General features: G+C 46.2%; 1 protein-coding gene across 1 annotated transcript in view; it reads right to left on the bottom strand.

Moving 5' to 3' along the window:
* The window catches only part of LOC147683337 (calcium-activated potassium channel subunit alpha-1-like), a 799,658-nt gene that overhangs the window by 675,688 nt on the left and 98,308 nt on the right, over nt 1–25,662 (bottom strand). The window contains exon 4 of the mRNA XM_086942523.1: nt 24,374–24,449. Within this exon, the coding sequence (XP_086798649.1) occupies nt 24,374–24,449 (76 nt within the window). The remainder of the gene's footprint in view (nt 1–24,373; nt 24,450–25,662) is intronic.

The raw sequence follows: 25,662 nt of genomic DNA, 5'->3' as shown, positions 1-25,662 counted from the left end.
GAAAGAAGTTGAAATGGGAATAACTGGGCTCAGCAAAAACAAAGCTCCGGGTCCGGACGGAATTCCACCAGACCTATACCTAAGTAGACCCGATCTGTGGGCACCGTTGCTCACCAGGGTACTAAACGAGGCAGTGGTGGCAGGACTGCCTCAGTCCTGGTCAACGGCGACCATAGTTCCAATCTACAAGAAAGGGAACCGTGATGACCCCCAATGCTACCGACCCATCTCGCTCATAGATGTGACAGCAAAGGTACTAGGGCGAGTCATCCTACAGCGACTGCAAGACTGGGCCGAGGAGCAACAAGTCCTCTCGGAAACGCAATACGGCTTCAGGAAAGGGAGATCTACCACCGATCAATGCTTAAACTTATACCTCCTGATAGCCAAATATACCATCGCCGGGAAGGGGTCCATTCATATGGGGTTCATGGACCTTTCAGCGGCTTTCGACCGTGTAAACAGGAGCAAGCTTTGGGCCATGTTATTAGAATTGGGGGTGGACCAACCGCTAGTAGACACCCTGCAAAATCTCCACCGGAACACCACTGCAAGTGTGAGGTACAACCAAGAGGGTAATAAGACCGACCCCTTCACTTGCTCGAGTGGAGTAAGGCAGGGATGTATCCTCGCGCCCTTCCTTTTTTCCATTTATATCAACTCGCTGGAAAAGGACCTCCTTAAACTTAAGGTGGATTCACCTCAAATCGGTCATCGTGCGGTACCTGTACTACTCTACGCCGATGACGCGGTTTTGCTTGCCAGAACCCCCCTAGGACTGCAAAAACTGATTGATGGGTTCGTCATGTTCATGGACAAACTGGACCTGGCCACCAACCTGGAAAAATCTTACATCATGTCATCAGGGCAACCAACAAAAGGGTCTTTTTCCTATCACATCAGGCCACATAAAATAGACCAGGTCAAGACCTTTTCATACCTGGGGGTATTATTTGACCATCATCTCACTTTTAAACCCCTGGTAGAAAAGCATTCTATGAAACTGGCAGCCTCAGTAGGAGCCATTATGGGGTACGGGCAAAGACTAGGAAAATGGTCCCCGGAACAAATATTGAACCTATATAGGTCAATCTGCTGTGCGAAAGTATCCTATGGTGCAGAAGTGTGGGGCTTCTTGGATAATAAAGTACAGCAGATCCAGATTGAAGAAAATAAATTCTTGAGGAGAATTTTGAAAGTCCCGCAGAGTGTATCGGCCCACATCATCCATGAAGAAGTAGGAGAAACTTTCATAGAAGACAAGATTAAAATCAAACCTCTCCTGGCATGGGTCAAAGTATGGACCAACCCAGAGGCGGCCCTAACAAGACAAATCATAGGGGACTGCCTCAAAAGAGATAAAGGGCAAACCATCCCCTGGCTGAAATACGTCAAGAAATCTCTAGTAGAAATTGATTGCTCTAACTTCTTTACATCCCCAGACTCCATCACACCCGAGAGCAAGACCCTGGTGAAAAAACTCTTCTCCGCACAGCTTAAGTCGTCAAGGGCAGAAAAAGAAAACCATAAACCCACTAACCTTTTCTATAATGAACTCACAGTGAAGCATGGTATGGAACCTTATTTAAAGGTCATGTTTAACGCCCAGGATCGCTTCGTCATGACCCGCTTCAGACTTAACATGCTCCACCACCTCCTCGTGGTCCCGGCTGGGTTCACTCACACTGTGGAGGAGAAGGGTACCTGCGGCTGCGACCACAGGTCTCCGCAGGATACCCTTCACTTTGTCTTACTGTGCCCATTGTACACTATGCCAAGACGCAAGTTCCTGGTGGGGATCTTGAAAGACCTAAAGTTTAAACATGCAAGATTGGCCTTGAGGTTCTTACAGGAAGCGGAGGATGCTTACACCCTTTTTTGTACCATAAACTTTATTCGAATAGCAATAAGACTGAGGAATACCAGAGAAATTGGCCCCTAACATCACTCGTCCCCTTGAACATTTAAATTTATGATCCCCCTGTCTTTTTAGAGTGTCAGATAATTTTAACATTTATACCTTTTTATGGAAATTCATTGACGGTTTTAAACATTTTGTGTGTACTTTGTATTTGTGCTTTTATGGTGTCTTTTTAAGAACCGAATAAAGATTACAAATTGAAGTGGATCGTGCAAAATAAACAGTGCAGTGAGTGGCGCTCATGAACATTCAAGAATTCAATGCAGGTTGTGTTTAAAAATGATTAATCAATTTGGCTGCTAGGAAAGCACAAACAGAGTGACGCCAGGTAGGCACTAAATTAAATAATCCATGTTTCTGTAAAATATTTGTCTCAATAAAACCTTTTTGTGCTATTTTTATTATGTTTTTACTAGCAGGAAGGTGATAAAAATCTGTATTACAAACAACAGTTTCTTGGAATTAGGGCTGTAAATGAAATCGCAGGTACCTGCTTGGGAGCTGTAACTTACCTGCACATTTTGCAACAAACGGGTCATAAATGAATTGCCAGCGCAGTCTCTCTCTACCTAATAACAGATTGTCGTGATTTACTTCCTCTGCGCTATTACATTCTCATGCTGGCCAGGCTTTAATTAGAGTTTTGAGAGGAGGAGGTGCGAATGTGAAAGTGAAAGATTGACTGTGGTGGTGACTGCAGTGCAGAAGTCTTAGGAGCACATGCATCAATGTAAGGTTTTGCGATTCCTTATTTGCGAAAAATAGGGAATCGCAAATAAGGAATCGCAAAATGGGATGCATCAATTTAATCGCATAATTTTTGTGATTTGGTAAAAATCGCAATTTTTACTGAATCGCAAATATTATGCGAATTCTAATTTGCGATTTCGCAATTCCCATTGATTCCTATGGGCCAAAAGGCCCATAGGAATCAATGGGAAGGCATTAACATTTTGCGAATTTTAATTACCGATTCGCAAAATGTTAATGTATTCCATGGGTGCAGGGGGGGGTCCAAAGGACCCCCCCCTGCACCCCTGAAATGTATTTTAAAGTGCATGTTTCACACACACATGTCCTATGGACATGTGTGTCTGTAACATGACAGTGTTTAAAATGTTAATTTGAGCATTTTAAAAGTTTTTCGCAAATTACCACGAGGTTCACCCTCGTGGTAATTTGCACCCCCTAATTGCGAATTCGCAATTTTAAAAGCAATCATGCATTGCTTTTAAGGAATCGCAAATTTGCGATTCCTTAAAAGCAATCGCATTTTTGGAATTCGCTAAAAATAGCGATTTTCCCAAAAATGTTTGATGCAACTCAAAAACCTATTTAGGAATCGCAAACGGCCGAATTTACCGATTTGCACCGCTTGCACTTCCTAAATAGATTGATGCATGTGCCCCTTAGAGTATCGCGTGTGTACAGTACTTTCAGAAATTTCAGAATGTGGCTTGAGTGGTTTAATTTATAGATTGGTGCGCGCGCAGAGTTGAGCTTTGGCTGCCGAAAGGAGGCATCAGGCATTGTTTCTGTTTGGAAGAAGTCAGTTGAACCCTCCCGAGCCCCCCCCCCCCTCCCCCCTCCCACCACCAGGCACTCAACTCGGACCTCCACGCCGCACCACCTTCAAATGTCACCAGCCGCCTCTGACTCATGGAATTCCACGGAGTAAAACTCTGCAAGCTCTGCCATGCACTATTTAAAAGATGGGAGGACTGTTGTGCAAGATGAGATGTTGCCTAATATGGCTAGACCTTTTCATGGCAAATCATATATAGGGAGAGATGAATTGATGCACTTTTGGTTTAATTCTGTTTCCCTGTTATTGCTGAGAATTTGGGTCACAGATGTATCACTTGCCAACAGCTAAAAGTGGGTAAATATAGTGTAGAGGCAATGAGTCATATAGGGAAATCAGGAAGTCCTTTCAATACAATTTTGTTAAGATGCCCAAATGTATTGGACTCTGTTATAACCTAGTTGTAGTGTGTAGCTTTTTAACATTGGGTAGAGAGAAATGGCAATAGCACTGTGGCCAAACTGTTGCTGAGAGAGCTGTTCCCTCGGTCCGGCCTTCTGGCTTCTTTGGAGTTAGATCGTGGGAGTCATTTCAGTAACGAGATTATGTACATGCTGAGTGTGGCCCTGCAAATGGACTGGAGACTTCATTGCAGCTACAGGCCCGAAGTGTCAGGAATTATTGAACAGATCAATTGGACCAGAAATCCTGGCTTACCAAAGTATGTGAATCCACAGCTCTTAAATGGCTGGATGCCCTCTCTCGGTACTGATGACTCTCCGAAGTACTCCTGACGGGACCAAAAGACTGTCCCCACATGAGATTCTAATGGAGAGATCCATGAGACTTCCTGCTGAGCCTGCAGCTGCATTCCTGAATATTACCGTTGATATATGTCTCGACTACTTCACACGATTAGCTGATGTGGTGTGATTTGTCTCTCATCGGGTCAAAGTAGCAACTCCTCTAACGAACCAAGGGCAGTGCCACAACCTTAGTCCAGGGGACTGGGGACCTGTGAAGGAACAGTCAGAAAGTCTGACTGGAGCCCCGCTGGCATACCGCTTCCAAGTCATACTGGTGACCAATATTGCTATGAAGTGGCCTTCTGAATTGGGCGCATGCTTCTCACACCCAAAGAGCGAGACATGCTTGTGAAGTGGTAGTGACTTCAACCACTGATTTGCAGATTCAATCTGCAGAGTATCTGAACAATCAGAGTAGGGAGAAGAGTGTGCTCAAATGTTTCAAAGTCAATCAGAGACATCTGCTGAACATCTGCTGAATGAGCCAGGAGTAGCCACTGTGAACTGAGGTGAAGAAGCAGGTGTCTGTTCAAAACATTTTAATACTCACAATAGTGCTAGATGCATGAATATTGTATGGCATCTCTTTAGATCTCTGACAAAAATTGCCCTTTTCAGTGCAAAGAAGGAAGGGTTGACCTGGAAAATGCCTAAAGGTGAGAAAAGAAAGAGTTTACTGAAGAGGTTCTAAGGCAAGGACTTGGGGGTCCAAATTGGGGTCACATGGTGATGAAAAGAAACAATGGAATAAACCCAGATCTGTGACTAGGGGTGAATGTTTGCGTTATTCAGCATTTCATCCATCATCTGTTCTTTTTGCTATCAACAGTATGCTAGCACAATGTGAGACGGTCTTGAGCACACACAATAATGCTTGAACTCCAATGCATGTTACCGGACGTTACAACCAGTACCTATTACCAAGGTACCTTAGGGGTGCAACAGATGTTTGAATCCATTTGTTTGCACACATGTTTGAACCCTTAGGGCTCCTGGATGTTACAGAAAGGGCAGCAAATACTTGTGTAGGGCAATGTATAAATTGGTTGCACCATCCAATATTTTGCACAAAGGCAGTCATGGTGGAATGTCCCATCATTTGCATATGATTGGGGCTGATGCAAATAAAAGAATGCCATATCCTTTGGGCCCACACAGTATCACAGATGTAGGCGCAGGGGCAACCAATCATAGGGAGTCACAGTAACTGTGTGTCACTTATGAGACGGCACACAGTCAGTGCCCCCTAAGAGCACCCATTGGGTTCTGAAGCAGAGAGGGTTAAAGACTCCAGGCACACCCTAGCGGGCGGATGACGTTACACACTGCAGCTGCCAGTGGGGGGCCTTTACTCCATATGTAAAACCAGGCCAGTGCTCCTGCATTGGAAACAAGACTCTCGACATCAGTCTGACACTCCACTGTTCAATCCTGATCTGGCCCCGTGTTGGTATTAGTTATTGCTTGCATTAAGGACATTACATTTTCTTTTTGTAATATGGTAGTGGGTTGTGTGCGTGGTGCACCTGCCCTGCACAAATTGGCACTTTGCTCTACATTAGTGTAATATTTTATGCATTTCCAAAGCACACAGTCATCAAAGACATTCCGATGCTAGGACTTAAACCTACGCAACAGAAGAGACAGGAACACGCCAGGATTGCTAACAAAATACTAGAAAATATTTCAACCATAAAATGGAGCAGAAGAGTAAGCCATAAACAGCGAACAAGAGACCCTGATCCCTCTCCCTCTGCATCTTACTTTCTGAAAGTATAGACCACAGGAAGTGAACTGGATTTCAGTGAGTGAGTCATGGCGGGCACGAGACCAGAAAAGTTCAATAGGACTTATTTGCCTGTGAGGTGGCCGGCCCCTGGGTGAAACAATGAGCTTTATAGGTAATTTTCACTTGAGTGGGAGGCAGTGCTGGGAGCAGCTGACCTTTGTTTCATGTTCATGTTTTCATAATCCAAATATGAGCTGATTTCTATGTTTTGGTTGTGCTGGAGTTTTCTCTGCTGAGTGCCTGGAAATCTAAGGTAGCCACATTGTCACAGTCCAGCCATGCAACTATCATAACACCCACAACAATAGCTGAAGGTCCCATGGCAATAAATGCGTGACCTTCTTTAAAGTGTGTAATAGAAGGAAATAAAGGGCAAGGTTTATCAAGCCCTTGCATTGCTCTTGCGTCACACAAGGTCATGCAAAGGCAACGCAATACTTATGGCAGAATTGTCAAGTGAAGCAGGAGGCTTCCTGTGTCATTTTTAGGGAGTTGTGTGGTGTATGTGTTGCACTGTGCCACCCAGCATCACTCATCAATAAATTTAGGCGAGGCAGGTGTTCCCACGTAAAATGTAATGCAACCTTATCACATTGGGACTTAACATCATACTACTGCGTGACACATCTCAGAGCCCTGTGACATGGTGCTCCGTATGACATTTTTGGCTTACCCAATCTGGCGCTTCAAGGTGCAATTCATTCTGACGCAACACTACGTAATGCAGCATTGCGTCAGAAATAATAAATATGCCACAAAATCTCTAACACTTCTGTATCAGGGCTTCAAAATTCAGAGACCTTTGCACCATGGTAGTCACTGCAGCTTGCAGCATCAATTGCCCCTGCCAGGACTGCCAATGACAGTATCTACACGACTAATAACCTTCTCATTCCTACACGTGTGTGATGATGCAGACTATTCCAGGCCCCCAAAACTATAAAAATAACCTAGTTAACAGTTATAAGTCATTTTTTATATATATTGAATTAGCGATTCCTGAGGCTGAAGCCGGGAATCATTTACTTAACTTTGCCAGCATTAGCGCTTGGCATTTAAACTTGCATGTTAGTATTTTAATTGTGTTCTGTCCTCTCACACCCACTCACCGTTTCAGCCGATTAGGTTCTGACCAGGGAGGGACTCGGGAACTTTGGAAGGCCGCCATCTTGGGGGTAACTTCAGTTTGCGGGCCAGTTGTTTTCGCCCTCATAGTATAAAGGACTGCACTAGCGCGCACTCACTCCATCTAGTGATTCCTGAGGCGGAAGCCGGGAAATCATTTACTTTTACTTTGCCAGCATTAGAGCTTGGCTTTTAAACTTGCATGTTACTATTTTAATTGTCTTCTGTCCTCTCAAACCCACTCACCGTTTCAGCCGATTAGGGGCTGACCGGGGAGGGAATCGGTAACTTCAGAAGGCCGCTATCTTGGGGGTAACTTCAGCTTGCGGACCAGTTGTTTTCACCCTCATAGTATAAGGTGTAAAGGGCTGTGGTGGGCCCTAGGCCCTCATGCTGGCAAGCACTCATGCACTGACGCAGGACACACTGGAGGTCCGGTGCAACTGGCCCAAAGCACGTGGGCTCGGCCTCTTTTATTGGTACTGTGTCACATGACCTGTGACATCAGTGGTGGGTGGGTGTTCAGTGTGAATACAGAGTTAGCACTAGAATGCTAACTGATTCTAGGGCATTACATCCCGCCCCAAATTGGTTAAAAATTAACCCAAACAGAAAAAGTCCAAAAACCTGTGGGAGAAAGAAAAACACAGAAAATAACATTGGACTTGCGCTTTCAAAATGAGTCTCTTTGGCTGCTTGCAAGCCGCAGGCAGTATAGTTCTCGTGTTTTGGATTACCAGTTCTTGGTGGCACGATTCGCAGTTGTTCGGCGGGTTCATTCTTTGTCTGTGCTGTCTGTCCGCTGTTTTCAGCCCTGCATTTTGCTTTGCTCTCTTGGTGACGAATAGTTAAAGAAAGATGGATGACGTGGTTCTTGTCTGTCTTCCGGCTTCTTTTCTGCATGCTGGTTGCATGATGTTTTCGGGCAGGCTTCAGTGAGTTTCTTGGCAGGTGAAGATAGTAGGTGCGAACATCCCTCTCACTAGGATGCCCCTCTCGCCGGTTTTCTTCTGCCACAAGATGTCCGGGAGGACCTCTTTGCCAGGTTTCCACTGGAATGGTGTTTTTGGTCGCGTTGCTCTACCATAGCCTTCGGGCCGTGAGCAGGGCGCTCCACGAGCCTCACCGTTGTGTCCTAGCTCCACCTGAAGGTTGAGTTGTCGACTCTCTTCATTGCTCGCGAGGCTTTCATCCCCTTGGGTCCTGCAGACGTGCTTCTGTAGATCTGTCTCCCGTGCGGGACTTGCTGCCACCAGAGTCCCTCGAGGCTTCTGATACTGGTTTGCCACGGGCTGGTGTGAGGTAGGTCAGGTCCTCCACTTCCGGAGTCCTGAGTAGTCTCGCCATCCAATCTTCCGCTCAAACCCCAGAGGTAGATGTCGCCAACAGTCTATCTTGCTCTCTTCTGCGTTCGCCATGTGGATGGATGGCTCATAGGTGGTTGTCTCTGTTCTGCGCTGCCGGTGCTCTTGCCAGGTTTGTTTTCCATTGCACTCAGGTGTTCCAGTGCCTGTTACTTTCCTACTTTGAGCAGGGGTGGCTTCTTTCTTCTTTTCTTAGTGGTGGCGGCCACTCTGTTCTTTCTTCCCTCTTCTTAACCTGACAGTCGTGCCACTCTAATTACTTCTTCCTTCTTTTCTTCTCTAGTGGCGGTGGCCACTCTGTTCCTTCTCCTTTCTTCTTTTCTTCCTTTCTTCGGTGGCGGCATGCCACTCCGATCTTTCTTCTTCTCTTCTCCTCGCGACGTACCCTGGTCCCCTTTTCTTCATCTTCTCTGGCCAGGCTTCCCCATGCAGCGCGCGCTCTCTGCACGTGTCTTCCTGGTCTTGTCCTAGTCCTAGGACACTGTCTTCTAGTCACTCTCTTCCAGGGTTAGCGTCACGACCTTCACATCTTCTTCCTATCGCTTTCGTTAATTTGTGTGGTTGAAGTTCGTGGGTCTAGGTCCTCGGACCGCGCCTTGTCCGAACTTCTTGGACCTCATGCTGGTCCTTTCTGCCGAGGTCTGGCAGGTAAGATTCGTGTGTTGAGCTTCTTGTTGCTTGGTGACCATGCTGAGTGGTCATGTTGCTGTTGTGCAGATTCTTCAATGCTACGGGTTGACTGCGCAACCATTTTCTTTTCATCGCAGTTGAGTTGCTTTGGTGCGCATCTGGGTGCGCTCTCCGTGTCTTCTTTGTGACTTGCTGCTTTGGGCTAGTGCTGTCCGCACTGCTGCGCATTTGCGTCATGCGCTTTCGCACTTCCTGGTGCTGGGTTCTAGAACCATCGTTGGTTTGTGTGGGTTGTTCTTACTTTCGCAATTCTGCTGCAGCGATGGCCTGTGGCCACTAGGCATCGCTGTCTCCTCTTCTGGCGTGGCGTAGATGCTTCTGGGGGGTGGCGTCACCACTCCGTTGACGTTCTTCTGGTCTTGCTTCTTCTGTTTGGTGCTGGTTGCGATTCTTGTAAACTTCTTTTCGTGGGCGCATTTGTCGCGCGTTCTCTTGGATATCCTGTGAGGAGTCGCTGCACTCCTGGCGCGTTTCTGGGGGTTCAGGTGCGATTCTTAAGTTCTGTCGCGTTCTTGTGCTTCTGGCGCGCTCCTGCGCCGTCGCCTTTTATCTTCTCAGGCTGTGTGGTAGCTTGGTGGCGTTCCGATGTAGCAGTGTTCTTGCGCATTCTTCAAGCGCTCGCTGTTGCTTTTCCAACTTCCATGCCTGTGCGTTGCATCGGGCCTCTCCACCATAAGGGATATTGTTGTTCTTCTCTGGGAAGGTCCTTGTCAACATATCCTTTTTGCTGGTGTCTCTCTCTTTTGTCATCACTCAGTTCTTGGTATTTTTCATAATGGGTGGTTAAGGTGGCACACTGCTGACTTTCATTTGCTGTGGTAGCAACGCTGTCTGGCAAAACGCAGCATTTCGGAAGGCCACTAGGTGGCGCTGCAGAGTTGATTTATGGCAGTTCGGCCGTTTATCATTATTTTTTTGCGTTTCTGGAACCTCTCTGGGTTCCCTGGTGCTTGTCTTCGTGTCCTTGTCACTATGGGCTTTTCCTCTGATGCCCTTTGGCTGCAGGCACCTCTGTGTCTCTGTTAGTTCTATCGGTGATTCATCCTCTTTGCTGGGGTCAGGATCGTCGCAGGGCTTCTCAGCTGGGCAGGACGGAAGGGCTTCGATCCGTGCGGTGAGTCTGCTTTGTTTAATGAGGGATAGAGGGGGGGGCAGGGACCACGCTGCTCGGCGGTGCTCCAGCCCCTTTCACTTATGCAGGGAGCTACCGATAGTCACTTACGCCTCTTGCCCGCCTGCCTCAATGCGGGTCGGCTCCACTTGTGTCCTTTGTCCCGCTGCGGGTTGGGTGCTGTTTTACCTCGCTTCCTCTCCACACTCTTCTCCTCACCGCGACAGCCACACGCAGCGCAGGGGTGACGGCGCTGTACAGCGGGTGGGCTCCGCTTTAAGTAATCGGCTCTGGCAGCTCTCCTTACACTACGGGCTAGTTCAGCCGTTAACTCTCGCTGTGCACATGCGGCGGGGGAAAGTTGTTGGTGTACTCCGGTCCGCTGCGGGTGGGCTCCGCTTGATTTACTTTCACTCCCCTTCCCGGCAGCTTCACTCCTCACACGCTGCGCTGGGCGGGGGACAGAGGACACCTCAGGCAGGCAGCGGGTGGGCTCCGCTGGCGCTGCTTCACTTAAATGTCATTCACCCTCGCCGCAGCCGCCTCTCGTCACACGCGGCGCGGCGGGGGACAGCAGACGTTGCAGGCAGGCCGCGAGCCTTGCTTAATTACGGGCAACTGCTGGGGCACAGTCAATGTTCATAGTTCATTGCGAATGGGCTCCGCTTTCATTGCCGGTCACGGCCAGGGCTCACCTTCGGCCGACGGGCCTGTTAAGCCACGCGGGTGGGCTCCGCGATGGCTTCTTCGTATTCTCAGCACGCCGCCACAGCAGGGCGGGTCACGGCAGGCTGGAGAGGTGCGGGGTGAGCTCCCGGTCACCTCCTCCTCCTTCTCCAGGCCCGGGGCTCGACACACGCCCCACGGGCCTCTCGGCAGCCGGATCTGTTGTTCCTCGGGGGTGCTCTCAGCCGAGCAGCATTCTCGTCCCCTTTTTCTTCCCGACGTTTTCAATTAGCTGGCACGCATGGGCACAGCTAAACCCTCGTCGCCATTGTAAAGGGCTGTGGTGGGCCCTAGGCCCTCATGCTGGCAAGCACTCATGCACTGACACAGGACACACTGGAGCTCCGGTGCAACTGGCCCAGAGCACGTGGGCTCGGCCTCTTTTATTGGTACTGTGTCACATGACCTGTGACATCAGTGGTGGGTGGGTGTTCAGTGTGAATACAGAGTTAGCACTAGAATGCTAACTGATTTTAGGGCATTACATCAGGGACTGCACTAGCGCGCACGCACTCCATCTAGCGATTCCTGAGGCGGAAGCTGGAAATCATTTACTTTACTTTGCCAGCATTAGCACTTGGCTTTTAAACTTGCATGTTACTATTTTAATTGTGTTCTGTCCTCTCACACACACTCACCGTTTCAGACGATTAGGTGCTGATCGGGGTGCCTGACTCTGGACCACAGGGTTGACGGTTCAATCCCCAGCTCTGGTGGCAGGTTGGCCCAGCACCAGTGACTCTGGGCAATAGCTTGCTTAATCTTCCCGAAGGCCCCCAGTGCCGAGACACCACCGTCGGAGGTAGCTGTGCGCATAAAAAAAAACGGAAAAAAAACTATCTCAATCAATCTACTATCAGAATTTAAAAACGGCCAGGGGTACTTGCATCATGAATCAAATAGACCAGTCTAGCAATTCTTCCAAAGCCCTATTCAATATAGTTAATGACTTTGTATCGCCTCTAGCCTGTAGACAAACCCCGGCCGAATCGCAAGAACTCTGTGATGAATTTGCTAGTTACTTTCAGGAAAAAAACACGCAGATTTATGCAAATTTTCCAACTAATAAATCTCGGAAGTCGAATCTCTTAACTGGACAAGATGAACTGGAGATACCATCAGTCAATATTCTTGATTAGTTTGAAATAACTACGCTTAATGAAATTTCAGACTCATTATCGTTGGCTAAATCTGGCTCGCCTGGTGACCTATGTCCTCCTAAAACTATGACCCTTCTATCGCCCAGTTGTGCCCCAGAAGTTCTCCATTTTTTTTATTGTTTGATCCAATCTGGGATTATTCCTACCACTTTGAAAGATTCATGTTGCAATCACTGTTAGTTCCTGCTACTACAGCTTACGTCTTTTAAGCAAGATACTTCCTTACTTGCCTATCAAACATCAGAGAACCTTAGTCCAAGCCATGGTGATGAGTCGTTTAGACTATGGGAACGCGCTGTTGGCAGAGGTGGGAGAGACATTGCTTGCCAAACTACAGGTGATTTAAAACACTGCGGCAAGGAAGATTCTAAACCGCCCTTCAGGATCCTCCTCAGCCTCCTTGCTGAGAGAGCTCCATTGGCTACCGATCAAGAAGCGATCCTTTTTAAAGGTTTGTTGTCTTACTTTCATTGCTTTGAATGGGAAAGGTCCTCTTTACCTTCAAAAGAAATTTACAAAGCAGGTTTCGGGTTGTAACCTTATATCTAACTTGTTGGCTCTTCTAAAGGTTCCCCGAATATGTTTAAGCTACACAGGGGCAGAGCCTTTTCATACCTTGCCCCCCGGTACTGGAATCAGCTCCCCATGGCCCTGCGGAAATGTACCTTGTACCTTGTCTTTACAAAACAGTTAAAACCATTTCTGTTTTAATACACTTATTTAATGCTACCGGTTTCCCCCTCTCCTTGCTAGGTAAGCGCTGAGATGCCCCCGGATGAGTCGTGTGCTATAGAAATACAATTAACATAACATAATTTAACAATAGACAACTGTTGTTGTGCTCATCTCTAAATTAGACACAGTGCCATCATGTGGCAGACTGTCAAATGATGGTGTTTGCAATTAAGTGCTGAGCACCAAAGACCACAGTCTCAAAAGGAATACTGGAACGAAAAGATACCTTCCTGTACAAAAACAATACTTTGAGGCTTTTTCCTCTTTCTATTTGTGCTGCAGAATTCAGCACATGTAGTAATGGTTATAAAGAGGAGCAAAACATATATTTTTCTGTGTTATGCCTCCCTTGGGAAGGCGTAGCATTTTGATGCTTTCCCAGGTCTAACATTCATGGTAAATCTGGGAATGCACCAAAATCCATGGGTGTATTCGTGGGTGTTCCCACACTCCACTCGTGGAATGCCTCCCTTGACTGCCTTGTGTTTCTCCGGATTTACCAAGCCAAACAGGTCCAAGCAAGGTAGCCTTGCATGGAAAAGCTCACTCTAGGTTTTGCTCTGCCCTGTGTCCCTTGTGAAGCACAAGGGTGACAAATCCCTTTGATAAATATGCCCAAAGATTTTTTATTCTTGTGGCAAGAGGGGGTCAATTTCCCCAGAGTCCTGGGACAGTGCCTCTCCAGTCTGTCTGAGTTACCCTCTCTCACATGAAAATAATGTGTCCCTCGATACCAGCTGTCCCCACATCCTTAATGGATATATTGTTGTTCAGTTATTAGTGATACACGTACTCTACTCATTGTCTCTGAATTATTTCACCAGGCTGATATGTGTTTATTTGTTTGGCTACTGAAAATTATACCTGACCATTAATATGTAATAGATTAGATACAAGTAGATGGTCCCTAACTCTAAATGTGACTAAATAGATGACCTTTTTCTTCTTCTTAGACTGGTTTATGTGGCAGCTCCTGTTACCTGAATTTGTGACTCTGTTTTGTTGCCGCCACCGCAGCCACCGGGGTCTATTGCGGGCATCTCCTGGTCTCATGGAGGAGGCCACTGCAGGACCACAAGCCCAAGCAGCCCCAGCGGTGTGCACACCGCCAACGCCGCAAGGAAGTTCCAGGAGGAGCTTAAAAGGACTACAGGGCTCCCACAGAGCCCGTCCGAGGCCGTCGGAGGCTGGGTTGGGCCCTTCTTCTTGGTTCTACATCCGGGATCCCTGTGCAAAACACTCCACAGCAATAACCCCGCTCAAATACCTCCCCTCCTTTAAGAAATTTGCTGCGACGTAAGAGGCAGGATTGTCTCTCGATGTTAACCCGCCTGGGTTTATGGCTTAAATTGACCTCCGTAACGCGCTGTTAATATTGAATGCGGTCAATCCTATGATTGCAGGGTGTGCAGTGCCTGTTCGTTTATTGACCCCAGGGCTGTACTTTTGACAGTTTATCTCTGGGACTACAGTCTCCTGAATTTGCTAGTGAGTGGCCGTGTCATGGTCAAGCGCAAGGAAGCATCGGCCTCGGCAAGGGCAAAGGCTGGTCCCACTGCTACAGTATCTACAATAGATTCTTTTCTGCAGCGGGCAGCAGCATTGATAGACAAGGATATTGAGCTGGTTAACAGGCGTCTCTCTAGGTCACCAATCAGTTTTCTCTCATCCATCACTTGTTGAAACTCACGTGCCCCAGATAGGAGGTGACTATGATCTCTTGACCCTATCCTGTAGCTCGGGGATTCTAGATGGCTCACAGGCTGGTGATGGTGCAACTAGCTTGGTAATACCCCCTTCTAAGCATATGCCAAGGCCGCTCTCACTTGTTATCACAATAAGCAATAAGGATGGCAATGATCCCAATCGATACCACACCACCTCCAGAGTGATGATGGTGACACCACACCCCGCACCAATCATGACTACATGAAAGCTGTACATACCCACAGTCCTCATGCCACCTTAGTTCCATTAGATGACGACTCATGGCAGATATATTATAGGGCCAGGGTCAATACTCATCATTGTTATCAATATAGCCACTGACATGCCCTACGAGTTGATTGACCGCCCACCTTTAATAATACATTCAGGGTACAGCCCCTCCACCGCAATCTCTTTTTACAAATCTGGTGTTCTAGCATACCACCCTAGCACCTACCGCTCATAACTACATAGCCCAAACGAGGTTACATAAAGATGAGACGGGTTGGATAAATAACTTCACCTCTCCAATATGGCGACCGCTGGGAGCACCCGCACTACATGGCCAACATACGAAGGCGAATGCACCACGCCGCCGAAGGCAACCTCAAGAAACCCACGTTAGCCTTACATGCAACGGGTATAGATGCACTCTTGACCTATATCATTGAATTTAATAATTCTACCTTATCATCCAAGAATTCGCTCGGTTACATTGGATGTGTTTAGCCATTCCAATATGGCGGACGCAATACACAGACGCGTCACATGACCCCCGCGGATGGGCGGAGCAATGCGGGTGCCATGGACACGAAACAGTTGATATGGCGGGCGCCGCTGAGCTCCATCATCTATCCGAGCTCGGCGGTGACGGGTAGGTCACGAGCAGGAACACGGGCTGATGGAGGTAAGGCGACCCCTGATATTCTAATTACGGGTCCGTCCATTACGCATGCCTTCCTGGTATCGCCAGTGGCCATAGATCGCAATATGGGGTAGTTTGATCTTAATCGGCATGGTATTCGAACGGCGGGCTCATCTTTAACCTATGCCCTCTTGGTATTGCTTTTTTGGCCCTATATATTTTTAAGAAGTTTGTTCTACTTGAATCCGCTCTGTCTCCCTGAGCCTGAACCTTTGTTCCCCTACAGCTACACCTTATGGCTCTCCCCCTATGTTCCATTACCGCCGAACACTCATGTGGTAATTAATCCCAGACCTATAGGTGAGATGGATGTGTGCTTGCCTTGATAGTTCACCATTATCGGACCAGCACGCCCTATAGATCTATGTGCACCATAGTTATTATAACATATGTTCCTCATTATACTGCTACTTTTAACTGGTTTTATACTATTGTTTTAATTTTAGAGCACTCTCACAGACACAAATGGTTGGCGTAATGTGCTCTCTGCACGCTGCCATCAGGCAGCTTTAGTTCACCATAGCTAGTAGACAAATAATTCTTCCACACTAGCATGACACACTGTGTGTGCATTTGGCGTGATCACACTTGAGTTCTTTGCTATGTCTTAATGCAATTAACCATGTATACATGATCTTTATTCTCCAATCCAGGCAGAGGATACTACTACAGAGGTAATCTAAACCGATAGTGCTTGCATTTACACACATGACACTTGCATGTTGTTGAATGACTGCATATCACATATTTTCAAGGTCCTGAAGAATCGCGGACAATTCTTTGTGCGAGAAACATGTTGACCATGTTAATATTCAACTCCATTGAGTCCCACCACACTTAATTTGGTGGTACTTAGGAAGTTGATTCCACGTTTTTAACCGTAGAGGGAGACCCCCAGAATAAAGTAGTACTTGTGGTACCCCACTACATTTTAATCACTTTCAGTTCATTTATTCCATTTCCCACATACCCGCACTTCACCATAAGGCTGTTGGAAGAAAAGAACTCCGTCAAAGAGCCCCTCTTTGAGGTGAGCCCGTCGGGGATTTCACCGCCTCCCCGACGAGGAGCAACGCCGATGATGAAGCATGACACCCATTCGGGTGTGTGAGGCAAATATTTCCAACAAAATGGATACCCAAGGGTGCCACATGTACACCCCTGGTCACGCCTAACACACAACCTCTTCTCTACCAGGAACGGTTCAGCTACCCTTTTGTTTACATTGACTTGTTGGGGGCACAAGCTGACACTGGACCTTCCACTTGCTTGAGTGGTAACGAGTGCCCTGCGGATCTATTGATCACCCTCCCCTCTTTTTGATAACTAATGATCCCAATCACTCACAAGGAAATGCTATTATGACAACCAGTAAGCCAATGGAACCATCTTTAGCCACCAGAAGTGAAGTCGTTCACCTGGCCCTTAAGGGGAATGTGCGGCAAGGTGTGGGCACTAAAAGGAAATCTCATTCTATTGGTGGTAAAGCGAAGAAATTGAAACCCACCTTGGTTCCTAAACCTCCTGCAACTACTTTAGCATTCCCCACCTCGAATTCTCAGATGGATTTCGAAACCTTCCAGACAGTGATGTCTAGTCTGCTGGACCTAAACCTGGGCCTGATCCTTGAGAGGCTGTCTCTGATTGAGAAAAACGTAACATCCCGGACAATATTGATCCACCTCCCTTGAGGCTAGTTTGAGCCAGAGTACTGCTAGGGAATCAACTATGTTGACAAATTTGCCGAACATTAATACGGACCAGCTACAAGGTCAATTACAGTCGCAGCCTCAAATAGGGGTGGGGCTTATAACAACAAGTAATGGTCCAAATAAGAGAAGTACAGGCACGGGTTATGGATTTAAGTCATGCCATAGGGAGCAGGATGATGGGCAGCAGAGAGGTCTGCCACAGAGAGCTCTGCCACAGAGTTTACCAGTTATTGATTTACCGCCTGAATCTACCCCTTATGTAGTAGTTCTGGGGAATGTTCCACCTCTCCCCCGGGAACTAAGGAGAACTTTGGCCAGTTAAAGAATAAAGTCTTCACTGGATATCAGCTAACACCGCATTCGGTTCTCGGGTGGCAAAAAATATCATCATGGTGCGTAGGGTTAGGTGGATTGTCAGCTCTTGTAAAATTGGCACGGATGATTGTTAATGTTAATGTTAATGTTAATCAGAATTTATTGAGCGCTCGTACGCCCAGGGGCTTCATGGCGCTGTAGGAAGGAACATGGCGCATCAGTCAACAGTAGAGATGAGGCAGCTCAGTAATGCGCCTGAGAGAAGAGCCAGGTTTTCAGGGAGTGTCTAAAGCTGAGGATGTTATCATTCAGTTTAAGATGAAGGGGGAGAGAGTTCCAGAAGGCAGCTGCAAGATGGTCAAAGCAGCTGCCTCCGAGACGCTTCCTCTTGAAGGGAGGGACGATCAGAAGGGATTTGTAGATGGACCGGAGGTTGCGGGAAGGGCTGTATCTTTTGAATAAGTCTCTAATGAATAGAGGGCCAACGTCATGTAAAGACTTAAATAAGATGCACCCGGCTTTAAAAGCTACACGCTGCTCAACAGGCAGCCAGTGTAGCTGTTTCAAGCCAAGTCTAACAGACTGCCTCTTAGAGAGATTCAAAAGAAGTCTAGCTGCCTGGTTCTGAACCAGCTGGAGGCGTTTAAGCTCTCCAGTTTGAAGCCCAAAATAAAGGCTATTGGAGAAATCCAATCTGGACAGGACCAGGGAGATGACGATCTGCGTGAGGGCAGCCGGAGAGAAGAAACAGGCAATTTTCTTAATTTTCTTCAGCTGGAAGAAGCTGGATGACACAACTGCTCCTACCTGTTTTTTTAGGGAGAGATCCTCGCTGATGAAGATTCCCAGGCTCTTAACCGAGGATGACTTAGATGGGGGGGCGCCCATGCTGGAGGGCCAGAAGCTGGGATTCCAACTAAGTGTACTCTGTCCAGGCAAGACCAGTTCGGTCTTGCCTGGATTAAGTTTCAAATGATTGCAGTTCATCCAACTCAGAATGTGGGACATGGTGTTTTGGAATTCTACCACTGAGTCCTTGGTGTTCAAAGGGAAGATGAGCTGCAAATCATCAGCATAGTTGAAGATGGTAACTTTCGCTTTCCTGAGGGAGTATAAAAGGGGGCGTAGATACAAATTACAAATTGTGTTATTATTAAATTTGATCGTCCACATCTTGCTGGTAGGATTCTGTTTAGGGACATATATCAGGCTCCGCCCGGTTCTGGATCATTTGGTAGGGCCTTACCATTGGGCTTTTTTTATAAACCTGACACACCGGGGTATACCCACAGGAACATTATCAAGGAAGCTCCCCTAGATGGGTGGCTACAAAGTGGGCTGCCTGTATATGCACAATTGCCTATTCCCTCAGTTCATGCTACACAGATGTTAAACAATAGATTTTCACCATTAGTAGGGTTGGATGAGTTTGATTGAACCTAAAAAGCCAATTTCTTCAGTGCAAGACACGGGGGACTCCTGGGCATCTGCTAATAACATCTTATCATGGAACATTGCAGGCCTGGTTAATAAGTTTCATGATCCAATGTGGTTGCAATTTGTGAATCAATTTAGTGTGATCTGTTTACAAGAAACGTGTTTATTGGATTGCAACTATCTCTCCTAAAGTTGGTGAACTTTTAAGTGTGCCGGCTCGGAGATTAGTCTTTTCTTCCCTCAGATGGTTTAATTCATCATGCTCCCAGGCGGCGAGAAAGCTCAAGGAAGTCTTGAAAGTTATTCCAAGAAATCAGTCTTTGGTTAGAGCTTGTTGCAATGAGTACAAAACAACATTGGCTGTACAGAAGGGTGTACTGAAGGAGGAGGCCTGGAGAGAGTTGATTGAGTCAAGTACCCTTGGGAATAGCTCCAGGTTTTGGAGCGTTACCAATAGACCACTCTTCGAGCAAGAAGTAGGGGGTGAACTTGGTTCGCACATTACTGAGGAGGAATGGGTGCTCCCTTTTAAATCTATATTTGAAAGCCCAATGAAGTAAATGAGCCAGACAGGTTTTGATTTGTGATATGGATGCCCCACAGTGAACAGGGTGGTTGAGGTTGGCATTGCCGGGCTAACCTGCAACAAAGCTCAAGGACTAGACCGCATCCCTCCCGATCGTTTAAAGTCTGATCCATCTTTCCGGGCGCAGGTCCTTGTGGCTGTTTTTAATGCAGCAGCCTTGAATGGTTACCCAGAATCCTGGCCACCTGAACTATAGTTCCCGTCTTCAAGAAGGGTGATCGTAATAGCACTCATTGCTGAAGACCGATCTCACTTCTTGATTCTGTTGTCTAGGTCGTGGGCCGCGTACTGTTCGAAAGACTGTCCACTTGGGCGGAGAAGCATAAGATAATCACTGATGTCCAGTATGGATTTTGGCCTGGTCAGTCGACCCAATGCCATAACTTAACTATGGTATTAGGCAAATATACGGTTGTGCGTCCTGGTACTGTCTACTTAGCCTTCATGGACCTGTCCTCTGCATTTGATTGCTTGAATAGGGTCAAACTGTGGCAGGCAATGAGTGATATGAGGGTAGAGAGTTCCCTTGTCAACTTCCTCGATGACTTTCATAGGGCAACCAAGGCTAATGTTGAAGTCTCCCAGGACCTCCATGTTTCACGGGATTTTGATATAAAGAGGGGTGTATGGCAAGGCTGCATTTTGGCCCCTTTTTTGTTTAATCTTTATATCAATGACCTTAATATAGCTTTAAGAGCTAGGGGGGTAGATTATCCGTATGCGGGGCGACGTGGTCTCCCCGTCCTACAGCAGATGATGCCAGGACTGCTAGAGGTCCAGGACTGCTAGAGGTCTGCAATCTTTGTTGGACACCTTTTCAAACTTCATGTCGGAACGTGACGTAACAATTAACAATTCAAAATCGTACATAATGCAGGTGAGGACTCGCCCTAAAAGTTTTCAATTCTGATTTGGTCCGTCCAAAGTGCCCCGCATTGATGTTTTTTTGTATCTTGGGGTCCTATTGAACGATCAAATAAAATGGAGGCCATTAATCCATAGGAAAAAGGGGGACCTGGTACGGGTGAATGCTGCTATTTTGAACTTTGCCTCTAAACTAGGCAATAGACCAATCGCAGCTATGCTGAAAGTTCACCAAGCAAAAAGAGTAGCTGTAGCCAATTACTGAAGCGAAATTTGGGGGCACACGGCTGCAAATTTACTACAGGTGGCTGAGAACACTTATTTGAAGCACCTGCTGTGTGTTCCGCGAGGCATGTCTAACTTGGTGGTCCACAATGAATTGGGGGTGCCCTTTTTAATGACATTTTGGCATTGCACCCACTCGTATTCTGGCTGAAGTGTTGGATAAACAAAGAATTTTCAAAGACTGTATGTCCCTTGATAACACACTCCGAATACCGTGGCTTAAATACAGGAAAAATAGTCTTAAAGAGGTAGAGCGTGCTGAATTTAACTCAAATCCCGAAACTATTGTAAAAAAGGATGTGCAGATAATCTGGGAATCCTTCATTAGTTTAAGGAAACTGGAGGGGGATGAGAGGGAATTGAGGAAACCGAGTGTCCACATATTTTTAATGCTTAAAACAACTCCATCCACTGAGCCTTATCTTCTGGGATTTTTATCCACTTATGAACGTTTTTTATTGACCAGGTTTCGCCTGGATATTTTTCACCTTCTGCTTGCTAGACCAAGAGGGTGCAGTAGATGTCAAGTGTTATCATCCTGTGGCTGCGACGGACAGTCTCCACAGGATCTGCTACTTTTTATGCTTCTTTGTAATTTTTTTGCGGTACGGCGTTGGTACTTTTTGGTTCCCATTTTAAAGAGAATGAATTTTAATCAGACTCGTCCACCTCTCCTGTATCTCCAACTGTTGAAGGCGGATTGTATATTTTTTATTGTTGGCTACCTAAAATCCACTGTGAAAACTAGGGCTTGTTTGGATAACTAGTTATCTGATTGAGGCAACAGTGAGGAAATAGTTGTCTACGAGGATCAGAATACCCTGGTAGGGCTGTATTAATCTAAGGGAGATACTGCTTGACTCTGCACTGTGCACTTTATTGCTAGAGACTTATATGGTAAGTGGTGCAAAGAATACTAATCATATTTTACTGGGTTTGTTATTTCATGGCATTATGTTTTTTAGCGAAATTCGGATCTCTTGCAACTTTTCTGGTTTTATCTATGTGAAACTGTTTAATGCTTTTAATGAAATTTGGATCTCTTGCAACTTTTATGGTTCTATTTATGTGAATCCGAATAAAGTTTATTTGATTTGATTTGATTTGTCTGGTTTACTTCAATCAATAAATCCAGAGTTTAGACAAGGATTTGAAAGGGTTAAAATAGTTAATTAATTTCTTCTTCAAGATTACCCAGGTCCCATTCACAAACGCTTTTGTGCACTGTAACTTCTGCACACAAAAATGTCAACTGAGACTCAAAATTCTACATCCTGTTCATATTTTAGTATTCCCATGGTGGAATAAGAAGGAAACATATTTCATGGGCTCATAAGAACATATATTTCTCCATATAAAAATAACAAAATAAATTAACTCTCTATTAGGTAAAAAACTTGTTAAGCACACTGCAATGTTACCACATTGCATTATAAACCCTATAAGAGTAGTCTTGAATGTTTAACAGAAAGTCTCAAAATCTTTGTAAATCACCAGTTGAAAACATACGCCAAATATGGAAGGAAACCTATTGAAGTAGATATCTAGGTGTTGTCAGCAGGAGTCCCAAATCTTATTATCCATTGACATTAGACTTTTGCTCCAGGTTGGGTAATTAGGATTCTACATTATTGCCATGGTCAGACTGCCCATTCACTTCACGGGACTTTTCCCTGTGGTCTGGAGCCATGGAGGTGGGTTCCTGAAGGCCTACGGCTGCCATGTGCAGTGGTGAGGGAGAGGGAAAGGGAGAGGTAGAGGGAGGGGGAGGGGAGGGGAGGGGAGGGAAAGGGGGTGGAGGAGGCAGAAGGGGGAGAGGGAGAGGGAGAGGTGGAGGGAGAGAGAGAGAGAGAGAGAGAGAGAGAGAGAGAGAGATTGAATGGAAAATAGGATGAAGAGAGCAGGGCTAGTTGAAATAATTTTGTCAAATGAGACTCTGAATGGAAAATAGGATGAAGGGAGCAGGGCTAGTTGAAATAATTTTGTCAGATGAGATTCTGAATGGAAAATAGGATGAAGGGAGCAGGGCTAGTTGAAATAATTTTGTCAACTGAGATACTGAAGCTCACCATGGCAGAACTATCATTAATGGTGGGTGAGCAGCATATTTGTCAAAGTTTTGTGTTGCCCTTGTGCCACGAAATTTAACACAAGGGCGACACAAAATCTAGATGAGATTCACCAAGCCATACAAAGCCACCTTGCATAACAATGGATGGCTTGGTAAGTCTGGAGTAACTCAACATGGCGCAGCGCAAGTCAATGCCTTGCGTTACTTTACCATAGGGAGGCATTCCATGGGTGGAGCTTGGGTGTTCACACGCATCTAGCCATGAATTTTGGTGCATTCCCAGATTTACCATGTGTGGCAGACCTGGGAATGCAACAAAAAACTATGCCTACCCAGGGAAGGCGTAGCAGGGAGAAACATCTTTATTTCTCCTCGATTTTTCCTCAGTCTTTGTGTGCTGCAGACACATAGAAAGATAAGGAACCCTCAGAAAATTGTTTTTGTGCAGAAAGATGCCCCTTCCTGCACACAAACAATGCTATCTGCAACAGAGGCATCCTTGCACCATTGTGCAAGGGTGCCTGCTTTGGCACTAAGCAGGACATTGTGTGCCTGAACACTGAAAGAACAGGAATGTGACGTATACCGTTAAATATGGAGCATTCCTGCCCTCTCCTTGTCATACAACAGATCCCATTTTGATAAAATATGCCTCTGAGTTGTATTGGGTAGAATTAGCGATAATGAGAAGAGATGTAACTCATCACAAGTATTAGTAACGCCAATTTTAAGACTTGTAGATCCACAAGCGTTGTATTGAATATCAGTAATACTATGTTAGTATTGACTTTGTTCATTCCTGCTTCGATTGTAGCCTTGTTTGCTGTTCAGGGACAGGAGACAAATGATTGTTATTTGTATTTGCATTCCATTTTTACTCACAAGCACAAACATCCTGTTGGGCTCCCTTGACTTTACCATTGGACAGGCAACTTGTACAGCTTAGATAGAGGTAATGCAAGTGGTGTAGCAAGGAGGAGGGGGGGTGCAGACCGCCCCAGGCGGCATGAGTTTTCGGCCCCTGCTCTTTCCCGCGGCCGCAAGAATCGCCAGCCCCCTCCTTAGATTAGCCCGGCCGGCCTAAGGCCTAGCTACACCACAGTGTAGTGCACCACTGTTAGGTAACTCTTACCAGATTAGACATGGATTCATAGCAGCATTCCACCACCTAACTTATAATGCCGAAATTAACCCACATCCCCAAAAATTATCATTAAAAAAAAAGAATAACGACAACTTCTATATATGGAAAGCGTGTCAGAATTTGTAAATGTCAAAGTAGCTATATTAACCAAAATATATTTGATTCCTTCAGTAGCAGGATTACATTACAGTTTCTCCAGAGAGATTAAATTTCTTTCATGCAGTTTCTGTGACTGTTCTGTGAGATTGAAATGCAAGTCTAAATGAAATTTAATTTCACATTACATCATTTGCCATATTTCATGTTCCAGTTTCAAAATATTTATGTTAAACATTCATCATAATAAAATGTGTCTTTCTTCAGTGCCAGACTTACCTGTCCTTTACAATACTCAAAAATTTTAAATTATGTGGGAAGTCCAAAAGCAGGAGGGCCCTCAAAAACCGGAGTCCTGTGCCAAGAGATAAAAACATAAATCAGAAATAAAAACAACCGATGCACACGAAAATAGATAGACGATAGACGTGGATGACAGAGGATGGATGAGGCAAAGAGGCACAAAAGAGGGAGGGGCCAATGGCACTATGCAATAGGGGAGGAGGGGCTTTAATAAAAAATAAGATGATAATGCAGCCCAGAATGCACCTGACTGTTTCTCTGTATTTGCTTAAGAAATCCACACACACCCGTCAGACCATTTGATTTTGATTTGATTTACAATTTATAGGGCGAAACGAATCATCCCCAAGGGGATCTCTCGGCGCCTGGGTAGCAGCCAACATGACAAGCATTGGCATAGCCAATAGGTCTCGCCATTGGGACCTTAAGTGGCAGATTTATGAGGCAGTTGCGCCTCTTTGCGCCGCAATTGCGGCACTTTATTTGACGCAACTGCGGCGCAAACAATGCGCCCTATTTACAACGTGACGCATCTAGGAGATGCGTCACGTTGTAAAGCACTGCGCCATAAGGAGGCGTCCTGCGCAGGGGGGGCGTTCCTGCGCAGGAACGCCTCCTGAAAGTGGCTGAGTGAAATCTATGAGATTTCACTCAGTCACTTTCAGGGCAATGCTGCATCAAAACCCTGCACATGCTTGAAGCAGGCGTAGGTCTTGATGCAGCATTGTGCACATGGTGTACCCCCGAGCCTTGCTGGAGCTGCGTCGCGCTTGCGACGCAACTCCAGCAATGTGCCACATTTCCGGCACAGATGCGTCACGCATCTGTGCCGTTTTTGCACCATGGTGCGCCGCATTATAAATGCGGCGCACCATGGGTGGCGGAGCTGTGGCGCACTGTGGCGCACGTTAACTGGCGCATCCCTGGGGATGCGCCAGTTAACATAAATCTGCCCCTAAGTGTTTAGCCATGCAGCACATTATCCCCACTCACATGATCACCAACTCCAACAACACATAGCACACTGGGACCAGTAGGGCCTTCTAAAACCAAAAAAAGAATATCCAGAGACAAGAAGTCTATGGTGGTGTGAACGGATTTAATAGTTTCTCCATTTAATCCCCCAAAAATTGTGCTAGTATTAAAAAAAAAAGAAAAATAACAATATGGTTAAACGAAGAAAACGATCCACAAAAAGCAAGCATGCTTTTATTTTCTAACAATAGTAAAAATAGTAAGAACTCTCCACTTGCCGCACAGCAGTA

Source organism: Lissotriton vulgaris, chromosome 11, assembly GCF_964263255.1.
Source record: "Lissotriton vulgaris chromosome 11, aLisVul1.2, whole genome shotgun sequence".
Classification (NCBI taxonomy): domain Eukaryota; kingdom Metazoa; phylum Chordata; class Amphibia; order Caudata; family Salamandridae; genus Lissotriton; species Lissotriton vulgaris.
This window is presented reverse-complemented; position numbering and strand designations above follow the sequence as displayed.